The 22,844-nt window shown below is 22.5% G+C and overlaps 10 protein-coding genes across 10 annotated transcripts; 6 read left to right on the top strand and 4 right to left on the bottom strand. All coding sequences in view use genetic code 6, as the record gives it.

The window, feature by feature from the left end:
* Positions 1-325: 325 nt before the first annotated feature.
* Positions 326-1,266, top strand: TTHERM_00572130 (chaperone DnaJ; the record flags this gene model as incomplete). The annotated part of the gene is made up of 3 exons (XM_001027719.1): positions 326-550; positions 618-696; positions 752-1,266. The coding sequence occupies 3 exons, from the start codon at positions 326-328 to the stop codon at positions 1,264-1,266; spliced, it is 819 nt and encodes a 272-aa protein (XP_001027719.1).
* A 711-nt stretch (positions 1,267-1,977) lies between these two features.
* On the top strand, positions 1,978-6,750 carry TTHERM_00572140 (hypothetical protein; the record flags this gene model as incomplete). The annotated part of the gene is made up of 16 exons (XM_001027720.3): positions 1,978-1,988; positions 2,063-2,192; positions 2,261-2,336; positions 2,423-2,456; positions 2,599-2,681; positions 3,017-3,209; positions 3,291-3,504; positions 3,581-3,745; positions 3,800-4,074; positions 4,126-4,200; positions 4,263-5,581; positions 5,636-5,901; positions 5,954-6,043; positions 6,103-6,211; positions 6,273-6,551; positions 6,665-6,750. 16 exons carry the CDS (start codon positions 1,978-1,980, stop codon positions 6,748-6,750), a joined length of 3,405 nt encoding a protein of 1,134 aa, XP_001027720.2.
* A 744-nt stretch (positions 6,751-7,494) lies between these two features.
* On the bottom strand, positions 7,495-9,628 carry TTHERM_00572150 (transmembrane protein, putative). The gene is made up of 2 exons (XM_001027721.2): positions 8,218-9,628; positions 7,495-8,153 (listed from the first exon to the last, which is right to left on the bottom strand). The coding sequence occupies exons 1-2, from the start codon at positions 9,523-9,525 to the stop codon at positions 7,647-7,649; spliced, it is 1,815 nt and encodes a 604-aa protein (XP_001027721.1). The 5' UTR covers positions 9,526-9,628; the 3' UTR covers positions 7,495-7,646.
* A 1,664-nt stretch (positions 9,629-11,292) lies between these two features.
* On the bottom strand, positions 11,293-11,849 carry TTHERM_000572149 (hypothetical protein; the record flags this gene model as incomplete). The annotated part of the gene is made up of 4 exons (XM_012799757.1): positions 11,293-11,331; positions 11,398-11,426; positions 11,588-11,686; positions 11,747-11,849. The coding sequence occupies 4 exons, from the start codon at positions 11,847-11,849 to the stop codon at positions 11,293-11,295; spliced, it is 270 nt and encodes an 89-aa protein (XP_012655211.1).
* A 1,017-nt stretch (positions 11,850-12,866) lies between these two features.
* TTHERM_00572170 (transmembrane protein, putative) lies at positions 12,867-15,204 on the top strand. The gene is made up of 2 exons (XM_001027723.2): positions 12,867-13,017; positions 13,073-15,204. The coding sequence occupies exons 1-2, from the start codon at positions 12,925-12,927 to the stop codon at positions 15,080-15,082; spliced, it is 2,103 nt and encodes a 700-aa protein (XP_001027723.2). The 5' UTR covers positions 12,867-12,924; the 3' UTR covers positions 15,083-15,204.
* Positions 15,205-15,747: 543 nt separating this feature from the next.
* TTHERM_00572180 (mapeg family protein) lies at positions 15,748-16,281 on the top strand (the record flags this gene model as incomplete). Its single annotated transcript, XM_001027724.1, has 1 exon — positions 15,748-16,281. One exon carries the CDS (start codon positions 15,748-15,750, stop codon positions 16,279-16,281), a length of 534 nt encoding a protein of 177 aa, XP_001027724.1.
* Positions 16,282-16,813: 532 nt separating this feature from the next.
* On the top strand, positions 16,814-18,398 carry TTHERM_000572179 (transmembrane protein, putative; the record flags this gene model as incomplete). The annotated part of the gene is made up of 2 exons (XM_012799756.1): positions 16,814-16,897; positions 16,974-18,398. The coding sequence occupies 2 exons, from the start codon at positions 16,814-16,816 to the stop codon at positions 18,396-18,398; spliced, it is 1,509 nt and encodes a 502-aa protein (XP_012655210.1).
* Positions 18,399-19,053: 655 nt separating this feature from the next.
* On the bottom strand, positions 19,054-20,928 carry TTHERM_00572190 (hypothetical protein; the record flags this gene model as incomplete). Its single annotated transcript, XM_001027725.3, has 4 exons — positions 19,054-19,401; positions 19,458-19,982; positions 20,042-20,236; positions 20,293-20,928. The coding sequence occupies 4 exons, from the start codon at positions 20,926-20,928 to the stop codon at positions 19,054-19,056; spliced, it is 1,704 nt and encodes a 567-aa protein (XP_001027725.3).
* A 357-nt stretch (positions 20,929-21,285) lies between these two features.
* On the top strand, positions 21,286-21,684 carry TTHERM_000313883 (hypothetical protein; the record flags this gene model as incomplete). Its single annotated transcript, XM_012799755.1, has 1 exon — positions 21,286-21,684. One exon carries the CDS (start codon positions 21,286-21,288, stop codon positions 21,682-21,684), a length of 399 nt encoding a protein of 132 aa, XP_012655209.1.
* A 235-nt stretch (positions 21,685-21,919) lies between these two features.
* On the bottom strand, positions 21,920-22,213 carry TTHERM_000313872 (transmembrane protein, putative; the record flags this gene model as incomplete). Its single annotated transcript, XM_012799754.1, has 2 exons — positions 21,920-21,977; positions 22,032-22,213. 2 exons carry the CDS (start codon positions 22,211-22,213, stop codon positions 21,920-21,922), a joined length of 240 nt encoding a protein of 79 aa, XP_012655208.1.
* Positions 22,214-22,844: the final 631 nt, after the last annotated feature.

Here is a 22,844-nt window from a genome sequence, read left to right as displayed (position 1 = left end):
CTTTCATTAAATATTTTTTAAACTAATTTTTAATTGCTTTTTTATGATAAAACTATTGTTTAAAATTTATTTGTTTGTGTAAAAAAAAAATATTCTTGTGATTAAAACTTAAATTAACTAGATTATTATTTTTGAAGAAAACGTTTTTTTTAATTTGGTATTAACAAAATAGAATTATTTACTTACTGTTGATCGATTTTTACATTTTTAAAGTTTTTTAATTAACGATTTAAAAGCACCTAAATATTTAAAGAATTTTTTATTTAATTTAGCTTTTTTTATTATCAATCAGATATTAAATAATTAAATTTTTTAATCTAAAAATATGTTCAGAATTTTCTAATAAATTAAATTAGCTAAATCATATTCTTCTACAAAACTCTTAAAGGGTATAAAGTACAATTTTGCTAGTGATTAGTACAGACCTAAGTAATGTTATTACAAGGTTTTGAATGTATCTTCAGATGCTAATTTCGATGAGATTAAATCATCTTACTTAAAGTTAGCCAAAAAATATCACCCAGATGCAAACCCAGAATTACAATAAACTGTGTATAATTAAGATTTAGAAATTGGATTTTGAAAGGAAACTAATCTGTTTTATTATTAAAAATTAGGATAAATTTAAAGAAATATCTGAAGCATACAATATTTTATCTAATGTAGACAAGCGTGCCCAGTATGACGTAGCCCAAGGTAAATTTTCTAATTTTGAGTAATACCAAATTATTTATTAATTTCTATAAATTAGGGTTGAGATCTAGTTGGAAATATGACTAGGAAGAAAATAAATTTACAAACAATGAGCAATATGAGCAGTTTTTAAAAGAGGAGTAATAAAAGAAAAAGCAATTAGATGAATAGGCCTTTGATTACTTTGAAAAAAAATATTTTGGGAATAAAGATTTTTTCAAGAAGAATGTGATAGATGATGATGAATATGAACTAACAATGAAATTATATAAAAAGCACAAAGAAGAAGTAACAGAAAAGAAAAAAGATTACATAGAATTCATGACATATTCAAGCAATAATTACTTTGTGCATAAAGATGTTGAGAAAAAAGCTGAGGGAGAAAATACAGCTGGAAATCTTTTGAGTGAGTTTAAAATACCTTTATTAGTTTTATTCTTAGCTATGGCAGGAGCAGGAGTTTTTAGTGGAGTTAGCTAAAAAGAATAATAAAAATAAAGCATACAAAAATCAACAATAGTAAAAGACGGTGCTGGTTATAGAGGTAATATGACTCCTGTGAATATAGTCTGATGTAATTATAAGAGTAACAAATAAAAAATACGTTTATAGTTTAGTAAATACAAATCAATCAATTCAATACAAAATTTAATATAATTGTTGATAGTTTATAAATATTTTATCGAAGTAAATTGAATTTAAATGACAATTTAATCTATGAATTCATATCAGAGTTAAATATAAAAAATAATTGAGAAATTATTTGAGCAAATAAAATATATTTCTTTTTATTTATTTTATATTTTTTTTTAATTAATCAATGATTGATAAAAATGAATTTAAAATCATTGATTTGCTTAATTTGGTTAATTACAATTTTTCTTAAATTTTATGACATGCTTTATTTTGAAAATTAATAGTTTTAGGTAATTAATTATATTTATTTAAGTAGTTAATTTTATGCAAATTAATGTGCTTATTCTACTGTATTCTATTTAAAAAATTATAAACTGAGTAATATTTTATTAAAGATGTCACAAAACATTATAAAGTGTTGTTTATGCAAAGAAAGAAGTTCTATTTATTTGTTTATTAATTTATTTGAAAGCTAATTGAATTTGATAATAGATATAATAAAAAAGATAACATTAATTCATATTAAAATTTGTAAAGTCTGAGCCTATAGAATATCTTAAATTTCAATTAAAGAAGAAAGAAGATTGATTATATTTTCAAGAAGATCAAAGAATATTATAAAGTAAATAGATTTGGAGACAGTAAAAAATGATAGGAGAGTATTCATAATTATTTATTATTGGAATAGCAATCAAGTGATTCTAATATTATCATAAATAAATAAATAAAATAGCCAAAAAGCATAAAACGTGGAGGGGACTCCTTATTCTAAGATTCATTTAGATGAGCAGCAATCAAATTCATCGATTGTTGCTCGGTCTAAATCAAGACACTTAGTGGTTATGAATAATCTCAAAAAGAGAGTAAAGTTTTTAGAGAGCATTAAATAAGATTCAAGATTAAATTAATATTTATAATATGAACTATTTAGGAAGAAATGTGGGACAATAGATTTCATTTAGAACATATTCCTAAATACGACGTTTTCGCTGATAAACATTCATAGAGTAATTTATAAAATAAATGCAAATAAAATCAAAATATAAATTTAAGTAGATTTATTATAACTTTTTTATATGAAAATAAAAACTAGATTTCTAATATGCCATGATGAAATAGCAAAAGAAGTAAATTAGCTTTTTAAGAATGTTATTTAAGTTAATTCAAAAAGTTTACTTTTGAGTAACAAAAACATTCCTTCATACACGCATTTTTATTAGCAAAATAAAACTAGTGAAATTAGTTAATGTTTTTTTTCTACTGAAAAAGGAATATAGTAGAGTTTGCTCCAGGAAAAATCAGGAAAAAAGCAACAAAGGATATGCAAAATATTGAAGAATAGAGCGAAAAAAGTATTTTGAATTATTTATTTGATCATTTTAGCATAAATAAAATTAATTGATAATCAAATATTTTGTACTCAAATTATTGAAATTACTATAATTGACTGATTTATTTATTTATTTAATTAATTAAGAACCTTATTATAAAATTAATATCATCAAAAATGTTATATTTTTTTACCAATTTCAATTTTTAATTTATTTTGAATATTAAACATTTAATATAAATTGAATTATTTGATTTATTCAGTGAGTTAATCAATTGCTTTTCAAAACAATCTCAAAAAATAATTTTATATAGGAATTATATTTCATCAATATTTACATATTTATTTTTATATTAGGTATATAATCTTCATAGTCTTAGTAGAGATCTGTTGCTCCTCCTTATATTAGTAGATAAGGAGGAGGTTAAGCAGGTGCTAATCCAAAAAATCTGATTCCTCCAAATTATGATTAACTAAAAGAAATGATTAAGCAAAATTTTGAAAAGTTGAAAATAAGCTGGGAGGCTCAAGACATTCCTATTCATCACAGGTAAATTTCTGATAATAAAAAGCTTGATTTGTAGATATTATATAGATAGGTTATTAATAAATTTATATTTATATGTAATAGAGAGCTATTTATTCAATGTTGCAAATAAATATCAAGAGAAAGAGCTATAGAATTAATAAAGACAGAAATAGAAGATTTAAGAAAGGGGGATGCATTCATATAAAATTGTATAAAAGCAGTAAAGGGAAGAGAATAATGCATCATATAGTTAGAAGATCAAATATCTTTAATTGAAAAAATTAAAAGTTAAGTAGATGAATAAACATTAAATAAAGTAAATCTAATAAAAGCATATTTTTTATTGTTTGTTAAGTCATTCATTTTATTTTATAATTTTCCTTTTTAAAAAGAGTTCAGAACTAATTACTCACTTAAGATTACTCTCTATAAATGCTGCTGAATGTATTGTTTCTTGGAGAAATTATCTCATGGATTTTCTTTAAAATTCTGTCATAAAAGAAAGACAAACTATGATTATCCCATATCTCTACAAGGAATAAAACTATTTAATTAAAGTAGATTTAATATTCTTATACGAATTCAGTTGATATCCTTTATTTTTTTAAAAGATGAGAACAGATACACACTTCTTAAGAAGCTCTATCTTGAAAGAATTTTTTTTTTTCTCAACGAGATAAGAATACAAGATAGATCCATTTATTTTAAGTATGACTGATGGAAACGAAGAGACTGATAAGCAAATTTAGTATATATCGAAGAATCTTAGAAAAAGAATTGATAATTGCATTCATTTGCTTAACGAAGAATACATTAGAGTCATTGAAGATGAGAAATTTTAATCTATGAATTCTAAGAAACCAAGCTACAGCAGATATCAACAAAAGTATGAAAATATTTTTGGGGATGATTTTCTTTAAATTTGATTTTAAATTAGGTTACCAGGAGTAGGTCCTCTAAGGAAAAGCAGTCAAAACAGTAGAGTTGTTTAAAAGCCGATTCAGCATGAACAGTAATTTATATATAATATGATTTATTTTTTTAACTTTATTAATAAAATTCATTTTTTAATAGTAATATAGTTGTTCATTCATCCGCAAAGAAAGATCATCCTTCTCCTTAATCTTCTATTTAAAGCAAAAATAGCCCTTAGAAGTAGTTTAATTTCGAAAATAGTCCTGTCCATTAGAAGAGAGACAGCGAAGGTAGCAACATAGGTTAAAGTAAAAATAATCACAACAAAGTTCCTTCTTAGTCTGAATTAAATGATTTTCCAAATTAGCATTCGTAGTAAGAGTCAAAGGTAGCAATCAATGAAAACTTGAAACAAAATAATTAATCTTAAAAATCTACATCATAAATTTATCAACAAATCAAAGGACTTCCATCTCATACAGTAAGTTCTGTAAATTAATCTAAAGATTTAATATCTTCTAAGTCTTAACCTCATCATCCTACTGTATAATAATAATAGTAATAGCACAAAGTCTAATAATAATCATAGTAAGAAAGCTTTAAATAGACTCCTCATAATTAATAGGAGCTTACGAAAAAAGATAATCAAATTTAAAATTCATAGTCGTCTCATTCAGTTATGTAATAAAAAAATGCTTCAGCTGAATAAGATTAAAAAGAAAAGCTCAATCACATAGAATAAAATTAGTAACATTCTTAATAAGTTTAAAATAATTAAAAGTAAGTAGCTGATTAAATTCATGTGTAAGATTAAGCTGAAGATAAATAAAAACAACTATAAATCCATTAAAATTCAGAATAAGTTGAAGAAGAAAATCAAGGAGAAGGTGTTATTGGAGTTCCTGAGTATTTTGAAGAGGATCTTATGAAATACACTGAGAAGTATTTGGAAACAGTAGAAAAAAAAATTAAAGAGAGTGTTTTGAGCTCAACGTAAGAAATATCTAGAAGATTAAGAACAGAGTATGAGTGTGGTTGTCTTGAGTATAAAAGAAATGGTAAAATAAAAGGCATAGCTTACTATTTTAACGAAAGTTCATAATAATCTAGAAGAATAACTCTTATGCATGTTAGTGCAGTTGATTAAAAAAATTTAGATCAGTTCCTTAATTAGATTATTTAGTATATTTTTAAGAATGATTCTTGTGATGAAATTCGTTTTTGTATTTATCACCATGAAAATGAAGAGGGGAATATGCAAGTTCATAAAGAAATTCAAACTATTTTTACATCAAAAGGATTTAAATGGAAATAAGTAAATAATGATAAATATACTCACTAGCGTACAACTATCCTAGCATTGAGGAGACCTGCAGATATTCCTTCTACTCATAAATTAAAATAGTTTGACCACATCATAGTAGAAAGTATTGCTTTCATCTAACATTCAAGTTCAGCAAAACCTGAATCTTCATAAAGTAATTTAAAATTTTTATATTCATTTACAAGTATGCATAATTATTTTAAATTAGGTTTGAATAATTTTGATATGACAGTAAACTTGTTGGGTAGTTTGGATTAAACCATTTAAGATGATCCTAAATTTGCAACTTTACTCTCAAAATGTGAGAACAAAATATTTTCGAGAGGCATCGAATAAATTAATGTTTTAATGAGAAAGAATTATCAGTATTCAGATATGAAAAAAGAATCATTTGAAGATAAAGACAAATTTATAGAGTCTCTAAAAAGTTATGAAATATAATATGACAGTTCTCACCTCGATTCCAATAATAAAGTAATTATTGAATTAATTTATCAAATAATATTCATTTTTATTTTTAATAAAGATATTTGCATCAGTAAGCAAGCTAGCTTTGAAATGGAGAGCTTTTTCGTAGTGTTAAATAGATCAAAATTTATATCTCAGGATCAATATTGTAAAAATATATTTTTTGTTAAGGAGTTAATGTGTTATAATTAATTAATTATTAAAAAGCCAAATACAGATGACCATAATTATATGAAAGCTACCTCTAAAATAAATAAGACTGTCTATATTTTACCTACAGATGATCAAAACACTAATATTTTCTTATTTGAAATAGGTAAATTTATTTATTTTTTTAAGTTAAATTTAGCAAAATAAATATTCACAACTTAAAATAGATGATCAAGAATAGTTTAAGTAAGATTTCTAACAAAATGTAAAAGAAGTAATGAAATCTCTATAAAATACCTAATAAATCAAAGAAGATATATTCATACCTGCCTTTGAAACAACTTTAAAATAAGACTTATCTATTAAAAAAGAAGATAATAATGAGTATAAATGCTATCAACAACTAAAAATATCTATTAATTATTATACTCCACTACCTAAAATATAAATTAAAGTTTAAAAAAACTCAAATTCTTAAGTTATTATCCGTCCTCCGTTTGTCTTTGGTAAAAAATCTTTTGAGGATTCTAAATATTTTTCTGATTGAATAAATTTTCTATTTTATTCGCTTTAATAAATAAATAAGCTAATATACTTAACAAACTATTTTTAAAATAAGGTTTTATTAATAACGATATAGACGAAATATTAGAAATACCCTACTACTCAGCTCTTATAGAAAAAGGTAATTTCTGCAAAGTATGAAAACAATAGTAAAAAATAAGAAAACATAACCAAAACATAAAAGTATTTACTAAAAATTCCAACCTAAAATACTTACTTACTTACATACATACCTACATACATTAATTTATTTTCTCATTATTATATCAAAACTAAAAAATTGAAATCTCTCTGTTAATATTTTTATTAATCAAAATAATAAAACCCCAAACTAAATTAATGAAATTTAAAATAAAAAATAAAATAGTTTAATTAAAACAAAAAAAAGTGTTGAGTGTATTTATATATTTTTTCTGATATTGTCTATATTTCAATACTTTAATTGCTGATCTCACTTTAAAAATTATTTGTATATTAAATTCATATTTTAAGTTAAAAAATACATTTTTTTAAATTAGATTTATTATTTCTTTAAATTTAAGTTTAAATTCTTTAAAATAAATTTTAACCAAAAATATTTATAAAACTTATTTCTTAAACCATGTTCTTTGATTAGAATAATTTTTTTTATATTTTTGATTTTTTAATAACTTAAAATTAGTTTTAATTTGTCATTACAAAATCTGTTTATTTGCTTATAAGAATATTTTGTAAATTAGCACAACAATTATGCTTTGATTATTTAAGCAATAATTTTTTTCTTTAGTATTTTAAATTGAAAATTAATTTTAATTTATTTAATACCTTAAAAGCTCTACTGAAAATTAAATATAAAAATAATTAAAATTTTCTAAAAATGTATCAAGAGTTAAGTTTTAGATATTTTTATAGAGAATAAATTAATTTTTGTTAAAACTATCTATGCAGTATATGTAAATGTAATTAATAAGCATACAAAAAAGACTTAATATGAGTTTTTTATCAATAAAAGAACCATATTAAATTATATTTGATATTATTTTTAATTTTGCTATTTTTCAATCGTATTTTTTTGGATCTTTTGTTGTATTTAAGACAACTTTTTTTTTAATTAAATTGTGAATACGAAGTAGAATTAAATACTCTAAAATAATTACAACGTTAAATATTACTGAGCAACCATTATCAGTATTTTCATTTAAAAGATAAGATATATTGATATTTGTATATGACCTGGAATAGTAGTCTTGAATATTTAGATATTTAAAATTTTTTTAACTATCTTATTATATTAATGATAGAGTTGAAATAAAGCTTATAACTAAAAGAGCAAAAGGAAGAATGCTTAAAAGAATAGATGAAAGAAGCTAAAATTCTAATTAAGCTTTTAAACCTTAATTTGAAATAATATCCTTTAATTATTAATTTTCAATGTAGGCTTCTTTTTACTTAAAATCTTGAATAGCTAAATAAGCTTTAGATTCTAAAAATTTCTTGAATTCCTCTAAGTTATTCTATTCATTTTATAAAGATTTGCTTTTTGTGAATTCGTTATAGATGCCTTTCTTTAGTTATAAAATTAAATATTATTAATTAATTAAATTCATAAAAAATGAATGTTTGTTTTACAAGGTCAAAGTTTTTAGGATAGAAATTGGCGTAATATTAATAAAGAATTCTTTATGTTTATATCTTTTAGTTTGAATAACTCAGCTATTTTGTAAAACTAATGTGCAAGTAATTTATACTTTTAATCAGAATAAGAAGTGGATTCATCATGATAAATTTAGGATCATATTCTCCTTAGCAAAAGCAATATATTAGTATTCCTAATTAGATAAAAGTAAAGACTAATGAAGTAATCTCAGCTCTTTTTAAAGAGTGCTCTACAAAAATTTTTCTTTCACTTTCAAAGAAATTACTGTTCATTCTATTTTTGCTACCAATGTTATTACTAGAGTTGTTAGAAATAGAATTACCATTGCTGAGGTCATCATTTTTATTGTAATTGCTTTTAATTTTAGATTCGCTCATTTATTACTCATCTTTGAGCTTTAGGAATATACCTTGATTCTAAACTATACAAGCAAAAAATATAATAGAATGTGTATTGGTAAATGAAGGTATTAGCGATAAAATACTAAGAATGATCCATACAGATTATGTAGTGCAATTATCTCTAATTATCAAAATTAAGCAATAAAGTGGCATTGAGAAAACATTGAAAGCCCAGTAAATAAAGAAAGTTTGTAATCCAGTAAGTAAAGGTTTCTTTTTCAAATATCTTATTTTTTTTCCTTTTGGGTTTTCCTTATCTTCTTAAAAGTTTTCATCATCGTTATAACTTTCGTAATCATCCTCTTCATCATCGTCTTCATCGTAATCGTCATCACTACTTAGCGATTAGCTTTCTTACTGATTATTAGTAGCTGCTTATTATTGATTTAATCTGGATTCTATTTGTTAGCTGCTGGTTTCAATCATATGAGATGCATTGTTTTCTTACTAAACTTATATTTGCCTATTTACCTTGCTATTTACTTAGCTGGATTGAGTCCCAATTTCATTTGATGCTTCCTCAACATTTCTTTTTGTAATTTATTCATTATTATTAGATTCATCAGCTAATTTAGAAGAGTGTATAACAGGTAGTGGCAGTTCCTACTCAGTATTTTCTTAACTGCGATCATCTAATTCAAACTTATTAATTAAGTTTTAATCCAAAAAAGAAAATATTGAATTATTGTAAAGAAATAAGCTGTATTCTTAATTATCAGGAATATTATATTCATCATATTTTGATTTCTATTTCTATTTTAGGTATTATTTGTATGTTTTATATTTCTTTAACTGCCAATAAAAGACATATTAAATCATAAGCAAAATCACAAAGAGATATGTGGAAAAATTAAAGGGTGTAGATAGATACAAATCCATTTTAGAATATTAATTCTTATTAGATTGCCTTGCTTACTAACTTAAATATTAAATTATTGTAATATAATCTTAATTAATAATTTTATTTTATTAAAGATTATAGCAATTTATTAAAATAGGTGATTATTTATTAATTACAGAAATTTATGGATATTTTTATGCTTAACTAATGATATTTTTGATGAAATCATTCTTAATCTCTTATGAATTATTAATTAATTGCTTATGCTTAAAATTTACTCAAACTCTAAAATCAAATAAATATATTTTAGAAATTAAATAATTATTCTACTCATTTTTAGATAAATTTATTATCTCAATATATGAGCTCTTTATTAAATATGGATTTTATACTGATTTAAAAATTATTTCATAAATTACTTAAAATCCTTTAACTGTTATCAATTAATTTAAAAACCAAACATACATATTTAACTAAATATTAATTTTTATGGGATAAATCTTTAGAATAGAAATTTTCAATACTGCATCTTGTCTAAGTAGATTTTAAAATTCTATTAAGATGTAAAAATAATTTTAAACTTTATATCTTCATTTAAAATACTTAAGATAATAATCAGATTTAATAACCCATAACAGCTTATCACAGTATTTATTTCTAAAAAAATGTTATTATTTTAAATTTAAATATTTTGATAAATTTGATAAAATTGAATTTATGAAATATACTGTAAAAATTTATAAATTTAAATCTCCTTCTCAACATCTGTTTTAGATTTTTTCTTAACATTAAATACTGATTTTTGCATAAATAAGCAATAATTAATTTTTATTTTATTATATAAACATTTTGTTTATCGAAAAATTTTGATATATATAATTTTTTTCTTTCTTGGAATATTTTGGTTTTGTCTAAAAAATAAATAGATGCAAAATAAAAAATTTAATCACATTATTCTTAAAAATTTCTCATAAAAAAATTAAAAAAAAATTCCTTAAATAAGAATTCTTAAATAAACTATAAACACAAACTTGTAACTTTAAATTAGTAATTAGGTAATTTAATTAATAAATTAAATTATTAAAATAAATAAATATTTTAGTTTTTATTGAAACATTTTTTGAAATTTTATGTTTTTAATTTTATAATTAGTGAGAGATTTTAGCGTGTTTTTTCATTTTAGTTTAAATTTTTTGGTTTATATGCTTTATGCAAATATAATTTAATATAGTGTTTGATTATTAATATTAAAAATAAGTTTAATCCTTTCAGTAATATTCTTCTTTGGTTACGTTTTTGATATCAAAAATAATTAAAAAAATACACATATTTGCATCAATTAATTAAAACGGTAGGAAAAAGAAGTTTAAAAAGTCAAGTTGAGCAGATTTAGATGGAAATAAGTTAATTCTTTTAGTTGATTTCTTTGAAGTATATTCAGTATGTCTAGATTTATCTGTTTTTCTCTTATATGATAGTAAATTGATTGGATTTATTGAATTTCATTTTTATTTTATTATTTATTACTATTATGTTTATTGAATTATTTATAAAAACTATATCAATAGGATTCAAGATATTAGTATCTATTTATAGGCTTATTTCTTTTAGATAAGATAACTAGGTTTTTAATTCTTTACTTTATAGTTAAGCCTACTAAATTACAGACATTTATGATATTCTTCATCGTATTATTTTATTTTGAAGAGTTACCCTACACTTATTACAAATCAAATAGCCAAGAACAAGCAGATAATTAAAAAAGTAAACTCTAAAATGCATTTAATCCTCCTTTAATAAATATCTCAATGATACCTTAGGTCGTTTTTATTCTGTTTTGGAACCTAATTGAGAAAAATGAAGTTGCATTTTTGCTTTCCATACCTTGTTTTATGTTCTTATTTTTTTACATAAATTGTTTATGGAGTTAAATTATGAGCTGTTCTATAGTAAAATATTATGATATGTTTTTAGAATTTACTTCACTGATTGCTTATATTGGAATGATAATGATTTGCTCAAATATTCCTTTCTTCTTTTTAGAATTCTTTTTGATAAGCTCAGTAATCATCGCTTTTATGTTTAGTAGATATATTTTACCTTAAAGCAATTAGTTTCCTACATTTTTGAAAATTTTGTTTTGCATCCCAATTTCATTGATAGTTCTCTTTAATTCTGGAATTGAAATTAGAAAAACCTCTAATTACTTAAAATAAAAAGATTATAAGAGAGTCTCAAATAAAACATTAAATTATTTACTCTTGCAGAAGTTTATTTAGAATAATATTCTTTTAGCTGTGACCCTTTTAGCTTATGATGGATAGATTAAACAAGTTAGATTAAATTAATCTTAGCAATTCATTGTTTTTATAATCATGATTGCATTCTTAAGTAGCCTTATTAATCTAATAGAAATAGTATATTTCTTTTTAATCCCTTAGTTTACAGGCAAAGAAATCATTGAAATAGAAACCAGTAAAGACCTAAAAAAGCTAAATTAATCAATAAAAATAAGAAAATCTTAGCAAAGCTAGCTGATATTATTTAAATTTTATGATAAGGACCATTCATAAGAGCACATAAATGAATGTATTTTTTGCCTTTTTTTCAATTTCGGGTCTTAAAAATTGAACATTCCAAGTATTGGTAGTAGGAAAAAGTAAGAGCTTGGAATGGTAATAGAAATAAATAAATATATTGATATATTTTACTTCTCTAAAATATTTTAAATGCAACAAATGATTCCTAATGTTTATGAAATTTACATTCATGAACTATACGAAGAAAAAAAGGATATCCACACAATATTTGAGCTTATGAAAATGGTTAGTGCATAAGTTTCAACACCCATAATCATTTCATAAAACATGCCTAATTAATTAATTAAAGTACAAAGAGATTTTTCTCATCTAAAAAATAACATTTTTTATCTTCTTTTGCTTTAATAAAAGAATTTGATAAAGGAAGTAAACATCAAGCCTTTTCTGATGATTGAAGATCTTATTAATTGAAAAATTGCTCAGTTTATTAATAATTATACATTTTAATGATAAATCAATATTCTTTTACTAAATACAAATTTTATTAAACTAATATTCTTTCTTTTATAAAATAAAATAAAATTTTTATTTTTTCATTTTTTATGAAACTTGTAAAATGTTTTTAAATTTAGATCGAAAAGTAAAAAAAATAAACAATTTAGATTATTCAACATTATTAAAATATTCAGTCACTTTCATTTTTAACAAATTTTTAACGATAACTAAGAAAATATCTTTATTATATATAGATTAATGATATATTTCTTTGTATATATGTTTATGTGTTTTTATGTGCATATATTTGTTAATAGATGAAGAAATCTTTAACAGACACATATATTTTATTAAATTAAAAAAGAAAGATACAATACTGAAATAAACAATAACAACAATAATATGTTTGGTTTAAGTTTAAACTAAATAGCTATAGTACTTATCATTAAGTATATTTAATGGATATTGGTCTATATATTCATTAAGTATATGACAGTAAATTGAATTTATTGATATGTTTTTTTTCATTAATTATTTGTATTTAATGCAGGAATATCCATATTTTTAGACGTTCATTACATTTTTTGTTATTGACAAATTAATGAGAATGGTTTTTGTTATTTAAGTTGTTCAACCTAGACTTTCAGAAGCGTTGGTTTTAATTATTTCTATCATGCTACAATTTGAAGAGGCTTATGCTTATTGGATGAAGGGAGGAGGTAAAAAGGATGAATTCTATGAAGACTTTGATTCTTAAGATAAGTATGATTTCCTCTTAGAATCATTTTCTCTTAACGTATTTTTGATACCCTAAATACTATCAGTTCTCTGCTTTACCCTTTTTACTTAGAACGAGGAAGCATTTTTGCTTAATACTCCTTCAATTTTATTTTCTTATACATGCTTTAACTATTTATGGTGGAAGATGCTAAGCACAGAAACTCTTGATTTTTATGCTACCATCAAAGAAATAATACATCACTTTTCATGCTTTGGCCTTATCTTTATTTGCTTTAATGTAGAAAACTTTTTTGTTCTTTACTTTTTGCTAAACGGAGCTCTTAGTGCTTTTATGATGTACAGAAATACTAAATTACCTGTTGCTGAAAATACTCCCTTTTCTGAAATATTGTTATTAAATTGCTTTATCCTTATATAAGTTTTTTTTTAAGGAGGAGTAGAACTAAGAAGACCTGAAAGAAAGTAAGGTTTATCGCTTATACAGATGTATTCGTAGAGAAATTTAAATGCTTAAATTTTAGTAAAATTAATATAGATTTCTTTTCTATTATCTACTTACGCTATTTTCTTAGCACCTAAGATATTTACTCATCAAGCAGGAATAAAATTAAACTTTTTAATCATAGTACTTATTTCATCTGCTTTAAGTTTTATGTTTTTATTGAAAGACCTTTGGGATTTCGTCATATCTCCCTTTTTTGAAGGTGATTTGTTTGTTGAGATAGAAAACTTCAAAGAATTAGTTAAGTACAACAACCTTCACAGAGAAGAAAAGTTAAACTTAAATTAAGTAGAGTACGTTAAGATTAAAATAGATGAAAAGAGTTTTAATAAATTATCGGAAAAGGAAGCTTTTGAAATGTATTATGCATTCTTATTTAATTTTGGCAACCATTCCATTTCTATAGAATATTTTGGAAACAGAGATTATTAAGGTGAGAACTTTATTGTTACTTTGAAGAAATTTGTCAATATTCACTTATTAGAAAAAGCTCTCTCATAATAAAGAATAAATCCTTACATCAAAGAAATTGAATTCCCTTTTTATGTAAAAAAATCTTAATTAGCTAAATTAATTTATAGCAAGATAAGCTCAAATAGTACTGCAATAATAACCACTCAATAATAACCTGTTGATTTGTTGTATGTGTAATTAAATCATGCTAGGGAGCTTTAAACCGCTTTGATGCATGGAGTTTTTTTCAAAAAGAGATTGAATATGTTTTGGGAACAAAATGATAGTCAAGAAGAGAATTTCACAAGGATTAATATAACTACTACTCAGGAGTCGTATTAGAAAAATACTGTACAAGATTAATATTAGCAAGAATACCAAGTTAAGATAAAAAACCCAATCGACGAAAACCAAAACAGAAATAAAATTCTAGGAATTATAAAAGAGAAAATCAATAGCTCTAAATAACTAATTGAACAAAACTAAAAAACTGCATTATCTAAATTAGTCATGAATATTAGCGAGTTAGAGAAATCAGTTAGGTCATATCAAAATGAGATAAATAAAAAGACTGAAGAACTTTAGTTATTAAAGTAACAATAGACTAAAGCTTATCCAAGTCTAAAAGATTTAGAGTAATAAGATAATATAGTAGAAGAACTAAATGAATTAAACTAATATGTTTAATAAACAAAAGAATAACTAGAAACAAAATAAAAGCAGTTAGCCAGCTTTTAAGAATATTTTAAAAGGCATGGACAAAAACTTAGTTTCACCAAACCCAGCCAAATCCTAAAAAATATAGACTATTGCTTTATTTATTAGTGCTAAATTTAGGCTGAAAGTGAATCTAAAAATAATTGAAATAAAATTTGTTACCAACAATCAAATTTAATTAATTAATTCTATAAATAACTCTTGTTTCAAAATTTTATATGTCATTTTTATTATTATTTGCAAAAAATTCTTTTGAAAATTTTTTCATTATCTTAAAATTAAATTTTTATAAATCAAAAATAAATAAATAAAATTAGCCGCAATTTTAATAATAATATTTTTAGCTATAAATTTTGAAGATATTTCATTGGTTAATTTAAATTTTTATGTTTAAAAATGATATTTTAGTTTTCTATTTTTTTATCGAATTTATTCTGTCTAGTTTAATTTTAATTACATAGATTTTGATTGAATTTACTTTTCTTGAATTTCTATTTATTTGAGGAAAGCATTAAACAAACAAGTTTTAGAAAGATAAGAATTCAAAATAGAAAATTAGAAATTAAAAAGAAAAATTAATTTTGATAAATTCTTATAAAAAAGTGAAAGCCTTACAAATTTTAAAATAAAAAATTTAAGTCTTTAATTTAATCAAGTTCTTAACAAAGTCAATTACTTATTTATTATTTATTTAAAAAGTCAAAAATAATTTAATTTATTTACTTATAATTAAATAAAACAATAAAACATTTACAAATAAATTTATTCATAAAAATTATAAGTACAAGATAAATAACAAAGAAAGAACTATTATGTCTGTAGTATTTGAAGTAGAAGATCACTTTTAACTAGCTGTATTGTCAGCAGTCATATATTCATTCGAAATGATCCTTATTGGATTTTTAATCCCAGGTTAAATGAGAGGCAAAGTATTTACTTCAGAATTTATGAGAGAAAACTTTGGAAAAGAGCATTTAGATAACACAGGTTTACCTGTAGACAATTCTTAAGGATATCCAGATATGGGTCATGGAAGATATTCTGATAAACTTCCATATGCAAAATGGCTCTAATTTGCAAAATCATAAAGAGTTCATTATAATTTTCTTGAAAATTGGGGGCCATAAACATTATTCATAATAGTAGGTGCTTTAAAGTTTCCTATTTTCTCTGCAGTTTTAGGATTTGTAGCTATTTTAGGAAGATTGCTATATACTGTTGGCTATATGTTACCACAAGGAAGTTCTAATTTTATTAGACTGTTTGGAGCAATAGCAGGTGATATTGTAATGTTAATAAGTTTTATTCTCTCATTTATTGCCTGTGTTTAAGCTTACTATAACTGAAATATATTTTATCTATCCCTCGATATAAATATTTATATTATTGTATAATTCTTTGATAATATATCAAAATTATTTTAGTAATAAATAAATTTTCTTAAATTAAATTTTGAGAATAATAAATTTTTTTTAAATTTAAACTATTGAAAATAAATGAAGTAAGATATTATTAATTGATTGATTAATTAATTATTATTTTAAAGTATTTATTTTATATTTTAAAATTATTATTTTTTAAAAAGTTTGGGAATATTTTTTTTGCAAAACATTTAGTTTATTAAAAAAATTATTTATTTTTATTAAAAACTGTTAAAATTCTATTTATTTATAAGAAAGAAATACTTGCATATATTCTATTTTTACTTGCTTATTTATAAAAAACGAATATAGATAGAAATGATAATTAATTAAAAATTGTGAGACTATCTATCTATATATATCTTTATTTAATTAATTAATAATTATAGTTAATAGAAAAGATACCGTTTTGTAAAATATATCTTTTGATATATTAGAAAACATAGATTTAAAGTAAATGTTTTTTTCAAAATTGATTACTATACTAGCTTTTAAGTACGCTCACTGGGCACTAGTTTACTTGTTTTTTGCAAAAATACTTGTAATATTTTTATTTAATTCTACTTAACTATATTTATGCTTCTTTTTTAAATTAAAAATTTTTATCACATTAATAGCAAACTTCTATATGGCCATTATTTGTGATATTATTTGTGTTCGATAAACTTATCAGGCTAGTTGTATCACTAGTAATACTTAAGCCTGAAGGTTGTGGATCTTTGCTTGTTTTTGTTGCTGTGGTTCTTTAACTTGAGGAATTTTTTCAATTGATATCTTAAAACAATGATGTATAGGACGCATTTAAATCAGAAATAATCAACATTCCTATGATTATGGAAATTATTTTTGTCATGCTTTGGACTTTTATCTGTAGAGATGAAACAGCTTTTTACATTTAAATACCTATTATGATAATTATTAGCTTTTATTTGAATTACCTTTGGGCTAAAATGATTAGGTAGCAAAATTATGAATTCTATTAGTTCTTACCTTTGTATATAGAATATATTGCATACTTTGGACTGATTTATATTGCAATAGGGATTAAATATTTTTTTCTATGTTTTATTCCTTTCCAAGTAATTATATTGATAATTATCTGCTTCAGATTCTCCAAATCTATCTTTTTCTAGTAAGGTGACCCAATAGTTAATGGGTTTCTTTTTATTTTTTTAAGTGTAGCTATATTTACACACTGTGGTTTAGATAACAGAAATTCTAATTCATGGCAAGAGTTTAATAGCCTCAAAAAGATATCTCAAAGAACATAAAATTATTATTTAGTCTGTAAATTAATATCTCTACTGGTAATACTAATTACAGTTTCTTTAACATAATTTGATTACATCACACTTAAAAGAGAAGGTATATCTGATACTCTAATGCTAGTAGTATTTATTTTCTGTGCAATATCTTTTCTGATATATATAATACAAATATTTTTTTACATCGCACTGCCTTCTTTCATTGGAACATGGTATATAGAGATTGAGGGCTTAGAAGAACTAAGAAAATAAAATGAGCTACATAGAAAAAAATAATTAAACCTAGAACATATTTCTTATGTAACTATTAATCCATACTATGGCTTTTTAACTACAGATTAAAAAAAAAGTAAAGAATTTTTATATGCCCTTTTATTCAACTTTGATGGGCATACCTTGTCTATTCACAATATCGGTAAAAGAGATCATTCAAATGGTAAAATGAAAGTTACTTTTTATACAAGTTTTTATTTCTAAGATTTAAGAAATTATCTTTTGAAATATAGCATCTTAGAAAATATCAGTGAAATAGAACTTCGTTATTCGTTTACTAAATATCCTAAATCTTTGTTTGAGCTAATTAATATATTTTATAGGCCAATAAATCCAATTCTTATAAAAGCCATTGACATGCCCTTACTTTTACTTTCTTACCAATAATAAATTATTGCATTTTTAGAGCATAGTTTTATTAATATAGTGTTTTTTGATAAACATTTATCTGGTCTAATGTCTGTTAATCCTAAATAAGTACTTTATGATCTATATGATATGTGAATAAATTAAGTTTTAAAAATCATCATAAAATAATAGACAAATTCTTTAAATATAAAAAAATTTTATTAATTTTAAAAACTTTTTTACATGTTTATGGTTTGTTTTTACATTTAATTTAAAATTCTATTCAAACAAATTCTTCAATTTACTTTAAAATTAAATTAGTTTATTTTTATTATTTTTTAGTTTATTTTTTTTAAACTAAAAGGTCACACAAGAAAAATTTTTTTAAAATATAAATTGATTTACTCATAAGTTGATTTATTAAAATATATCATATACTTTAATTATTATTTTCTAAACCCTACTAAAAAGTATAATCCTATCCGATTAATCAAATTAATAAAGAAGCCAATAAATTTTGACACTAGAACACTTGTGGATTAATATTAGAACAATTAGAGTAATCTTATAAAATTGTCAGTTTACTTTTACAAGGATCTTAATAAATGTAGAAAACAAAATAGATTTTAAAATATAATTTACATATTATTTCTTTATTAGTTTAACATCTTAATTAAATCTATACAGTAATATTTTTATAAGTAAACAAGAATGTGTGTATATTCTTTTTAGTAAACTCTTTTATGAAAATCATTATTTAAAAAACTATCAAAAAATATAAATTATTTGCAACACTGCACAAATGAAAAAATCAATTAAAATATGTTTCGATGATCGATTACAGAAATAGAACTAATTCTGAGTTTTATTGAACCATAATCTCTTTTTAAATAACTTAAACTGCATTTAGCCTTTCAAAACGAAGTTAAATTAAATTAATTTCTTTCTAATCCTTTATATCTGTTTTTAAATTTTGCTCTCCATATTTGAGAAACATTTGCATAAGTTCAGATATTTTCAGCTTGGCTTCTATTGTAGTTGAATCTAAAATAAGCAAATTGAGTGTACTTTCCAAGATACTAGTACTTTCAATCAAATATTTTAGCTAGTTTTAATCTCCCATAAGAATTAAGAACTATAACAAGGATAAAATTAATTCCTAAAATATATATTTTTGTTAAGAAATTTTAACCAATTATTTAATTAATAAATTACCACATAAGAAGGCTAGCTATCAAGCATATTTACCAATTTACTTATAAATAAATTTGTGAACAAAGAGTCTAAAATAACAGGAGATATTTCAACTAAATATTATGCTACCCTCAAACTAAGCTTGGTAGTTTTTAAATGCAAAAAGACATTATTATGAATTATTTAAGTAAGAACTCTTAAATTCTATTCTTTTTCTATCCATTAAAATAAATCATCAAAGTTTTTACTATTTTTATTCATTTCCTTTGCTATTTATAATAACAACTTATAAAAGCACTTTACTTTATGGTTATACGTCTCAACAAACTGCTTGTTTTCCTCATTAAAATTTTTTGATATAATAACGAGTATTTTACTGATTAAATTCTAGCTCATAACCATGCCTTAATAATCACCCATTTCTCTTAAAGTATTAAATGATTAGCATATATTCTTGCTTACTTAAATAAACTGAATGGGTTCAAAACTAATTTTGTCAAGCCCCTCAAATAGTATCCACAAAATATATTCTATAAAAAACAAAAGCTAATTATTTCAAAAATAAAGTTAAGGTTTTTTCAATTGAATTTTAAGTAAATGTTTACTTGTTGTTTGTGCTCTTTTTATATGAAGTTCCACTTTAGAATTGATTGAAAGAGCTAGGTAAAATTGATCATAAAACCTATATCGAATTCCTTTTTCTATGCAAAAGTCTAAATAGAGTTTAGCAATCCGCTTTTTAATAAAACTTCAGCTATTTTTTGAGAAAGCTCACAAAGAGAGGCTATTAAAAGCATAGTCTTTTTTTTAAAAAAAAGGATTTTAAAAATGATTTTATAAATCTAAAATATTTTACATTTGTCCTAATTTTATTTGAAATATCTGATTCATTTAGACTTAAATTCAATAATTTTTCCAAAATGTCTTGCTAAATAATTTCCTAATCGACAAAGATCTCTTTTTCTGGAATGAATTAAGTAATATCAGACAAAATTTCAATTAAAACGAGCAGGATATCAGATTTCTAAATAATTTGTTTTGTGTCAAGACAAATTATTTTCTTTACATGCTATATTACTTGAGTTACAAACTGGGTACCTTCTTTGAGTTTTTCTTCAAAATACTAATAGTAGAACATATCTTCTTAATGATCATAAACTAATAATAAGAGGTCTTTAAATCTAACTAAATCATGTAAAGATATGTCTTCCATTTCTGTTGTACTAAAATAGAGGTCCAAGAACTACTTACTGCTAATGGTTAGCTTTTCTAAATTTTGATGGCGGTGGTTTTTCAAAAGTGCATTAGTCAATCTTTTCCTATTATCTTAGCATATCTTATACTTTCTATACTTAATAAGCTGACTTATATCTTCATCATAAGTATCTGTTACTTCAGCTTTCTAAGTATCTTAATCCCCAAATAGTTAATTATGGTATTAACTTTCTTGCTATACTTTCTAAGCCTGTTGATTTTCTTAGTTTATTTCCATTACTAATTCTAAAAACTTATATTTTTTAAATTATAGCTACTAAAAATTAATTAATTAATTTATTTATTAAAAGTAATCTTTATAGTTTCTAATTAAATATTTTAGATCAAAAATCAGTAAAAATATTACTTTTTCTGGTAGCATATTCTTGCAAGCTAAAATTTAGAGTACTATTAAGCAAATATTTTTAAAAATATCTTTATTAAAAAATTAAAAAAATTAAATGAAAATATATTTTTATATATAGCTAGCTGCTTAATTCCAATTGGTAATCATTTAAAATCTAAAAAAAATTAATATTTTTTTAAAAATTTTGAACTCTAGATTAAAAATATTTAGGTTTGATAAACAAACCCAATGAATGAAGAACAAAGGTACATATTTTTTATGTTACTTTATAGTATATTATCAATTATAAAACAAAAAACAGAAATTAAGTGTTTGATTTCTATTATTTGGCAATTAAATTTAATAAAACATAACTAATTTTAATGGAATATTTATACATATAAATTATATTTAATATTAATTATTGATCAGCTAACTTTGAATGCAGTTGCATTAAAGAATACCTTTTACTTTATAAAATATTTTAATCCAAATAAAAGTAAATAGCACAAAACACCATAGGTTCTAGTTATTATTTTGTAAGAAAGACTATTTTTTAAATCATTAATTTAAGAAATGTTTTTATCATTGAGATAGTATTAAATTAAGTTAAATATGAATTAAGTTTCTGTATAGTCTTCTTATTGATATTTGTCTCTCAAAAAGTAGTAAATTTGTAAAATTAGCATAGTTGCCATAAAAGTTGGTAAGAAAAAAACAAAAAAAAAATAGACAGATTTAATCCAAAACTAAAAAGGAATTCCTTAATTATAAACAAGATCTCTAAATTATTCATTCTACTCCAAGCTTTTTTACTTGATCTCCAACTCTTTAAGGGAAAGATGCATTTTAGACTTTAAAAATTATTAAAAATTATCCTTGCTCAACTCTTATTCTGATTGTTTAGAATGTATTTTCTTGAACTCTTAATATAAATCTTACTGTTAAAAATAATAAGTTAAACTATTTTAATATTAAAATAAGTTAAATATTACATAATTAAAGTATTTTTAGTAGAAGTTTCTATAGTATGTTGCCAAGATTTAATCTTTTTGCATTTTTTTATTACTGTAAGTAAAATAGCCAGAGTAATAAAACGAATAAAAAACTATAGTATATAAAAATAAGGATATTAGATTAACTACTTCTAACCTATCAGATAGTATAAAAGACACATTCATTATTTACTACATTATAAAAATGATAGTAACGAACATTAAAGCTCTTAAAAGCTGGCATCTTATTAGGATATAAATTTAAGATTTCTATTACTAATAACTATCTTAAGTCAGCTTAACAAATATACCTTGATTTTGTATCATTAAAGCAACAAAAAAATAGCAGAAATAATCTATAGCATTTTCTAAATCATTAAAGAGATTACAGAAATATTACTAAGCTTGATAACTAACATCTTAGCTAGAAGAGTTTTGTAAACTTTATTATAAAAATAGAGTTATCAAAGAAAAAGGCAGGCATAAAAAAATCACAAAATGAAAGATATAAAAATATTTTTTTCCTTCATTGTTAGCTTATTTTAAGTCATAGTTTTCTTATTTTAAAATGCTATCACAAATAGAATGGTTAATGTTATTCTTACTAGTCATTAATTATTAAGAGGATTCTAGTTAGCTATCAAAAACTTCGTCTATTTGCATAGCACTTTTCTTCTAGCGAGAATTAAAATTCAATTCTTATAAATGTTAATATTAATTTTAACTCTGCTTACTGTAAAAGGGATTTTATTCATATAAGCCACTCAGCTTACTTTTATAATGTACAAAGTTTTCATTAAAAACGGATTCTTT

The sequence above is a fragment of the Tetrahymena thermophila genome (genome assembly GCF_000189635.1).
Source record: "Tetrahymena thermophila SB210 genomic scaffold scf_8254431, whole genome shotgun sequence".
Taxonomy (NCBI): domain Eukaryota; phylum Ciliophora; class Oligohymenophorea; order Hymenostomatida; family Tetrahymenidae; genus Tetrahymena; species Tetrahymena thermophila.
The sequence above is the reverse complement of the archived record's forward strand: the minus strand, read 5'-3'. Positions and strand labels throughout refer to the sequence as shown.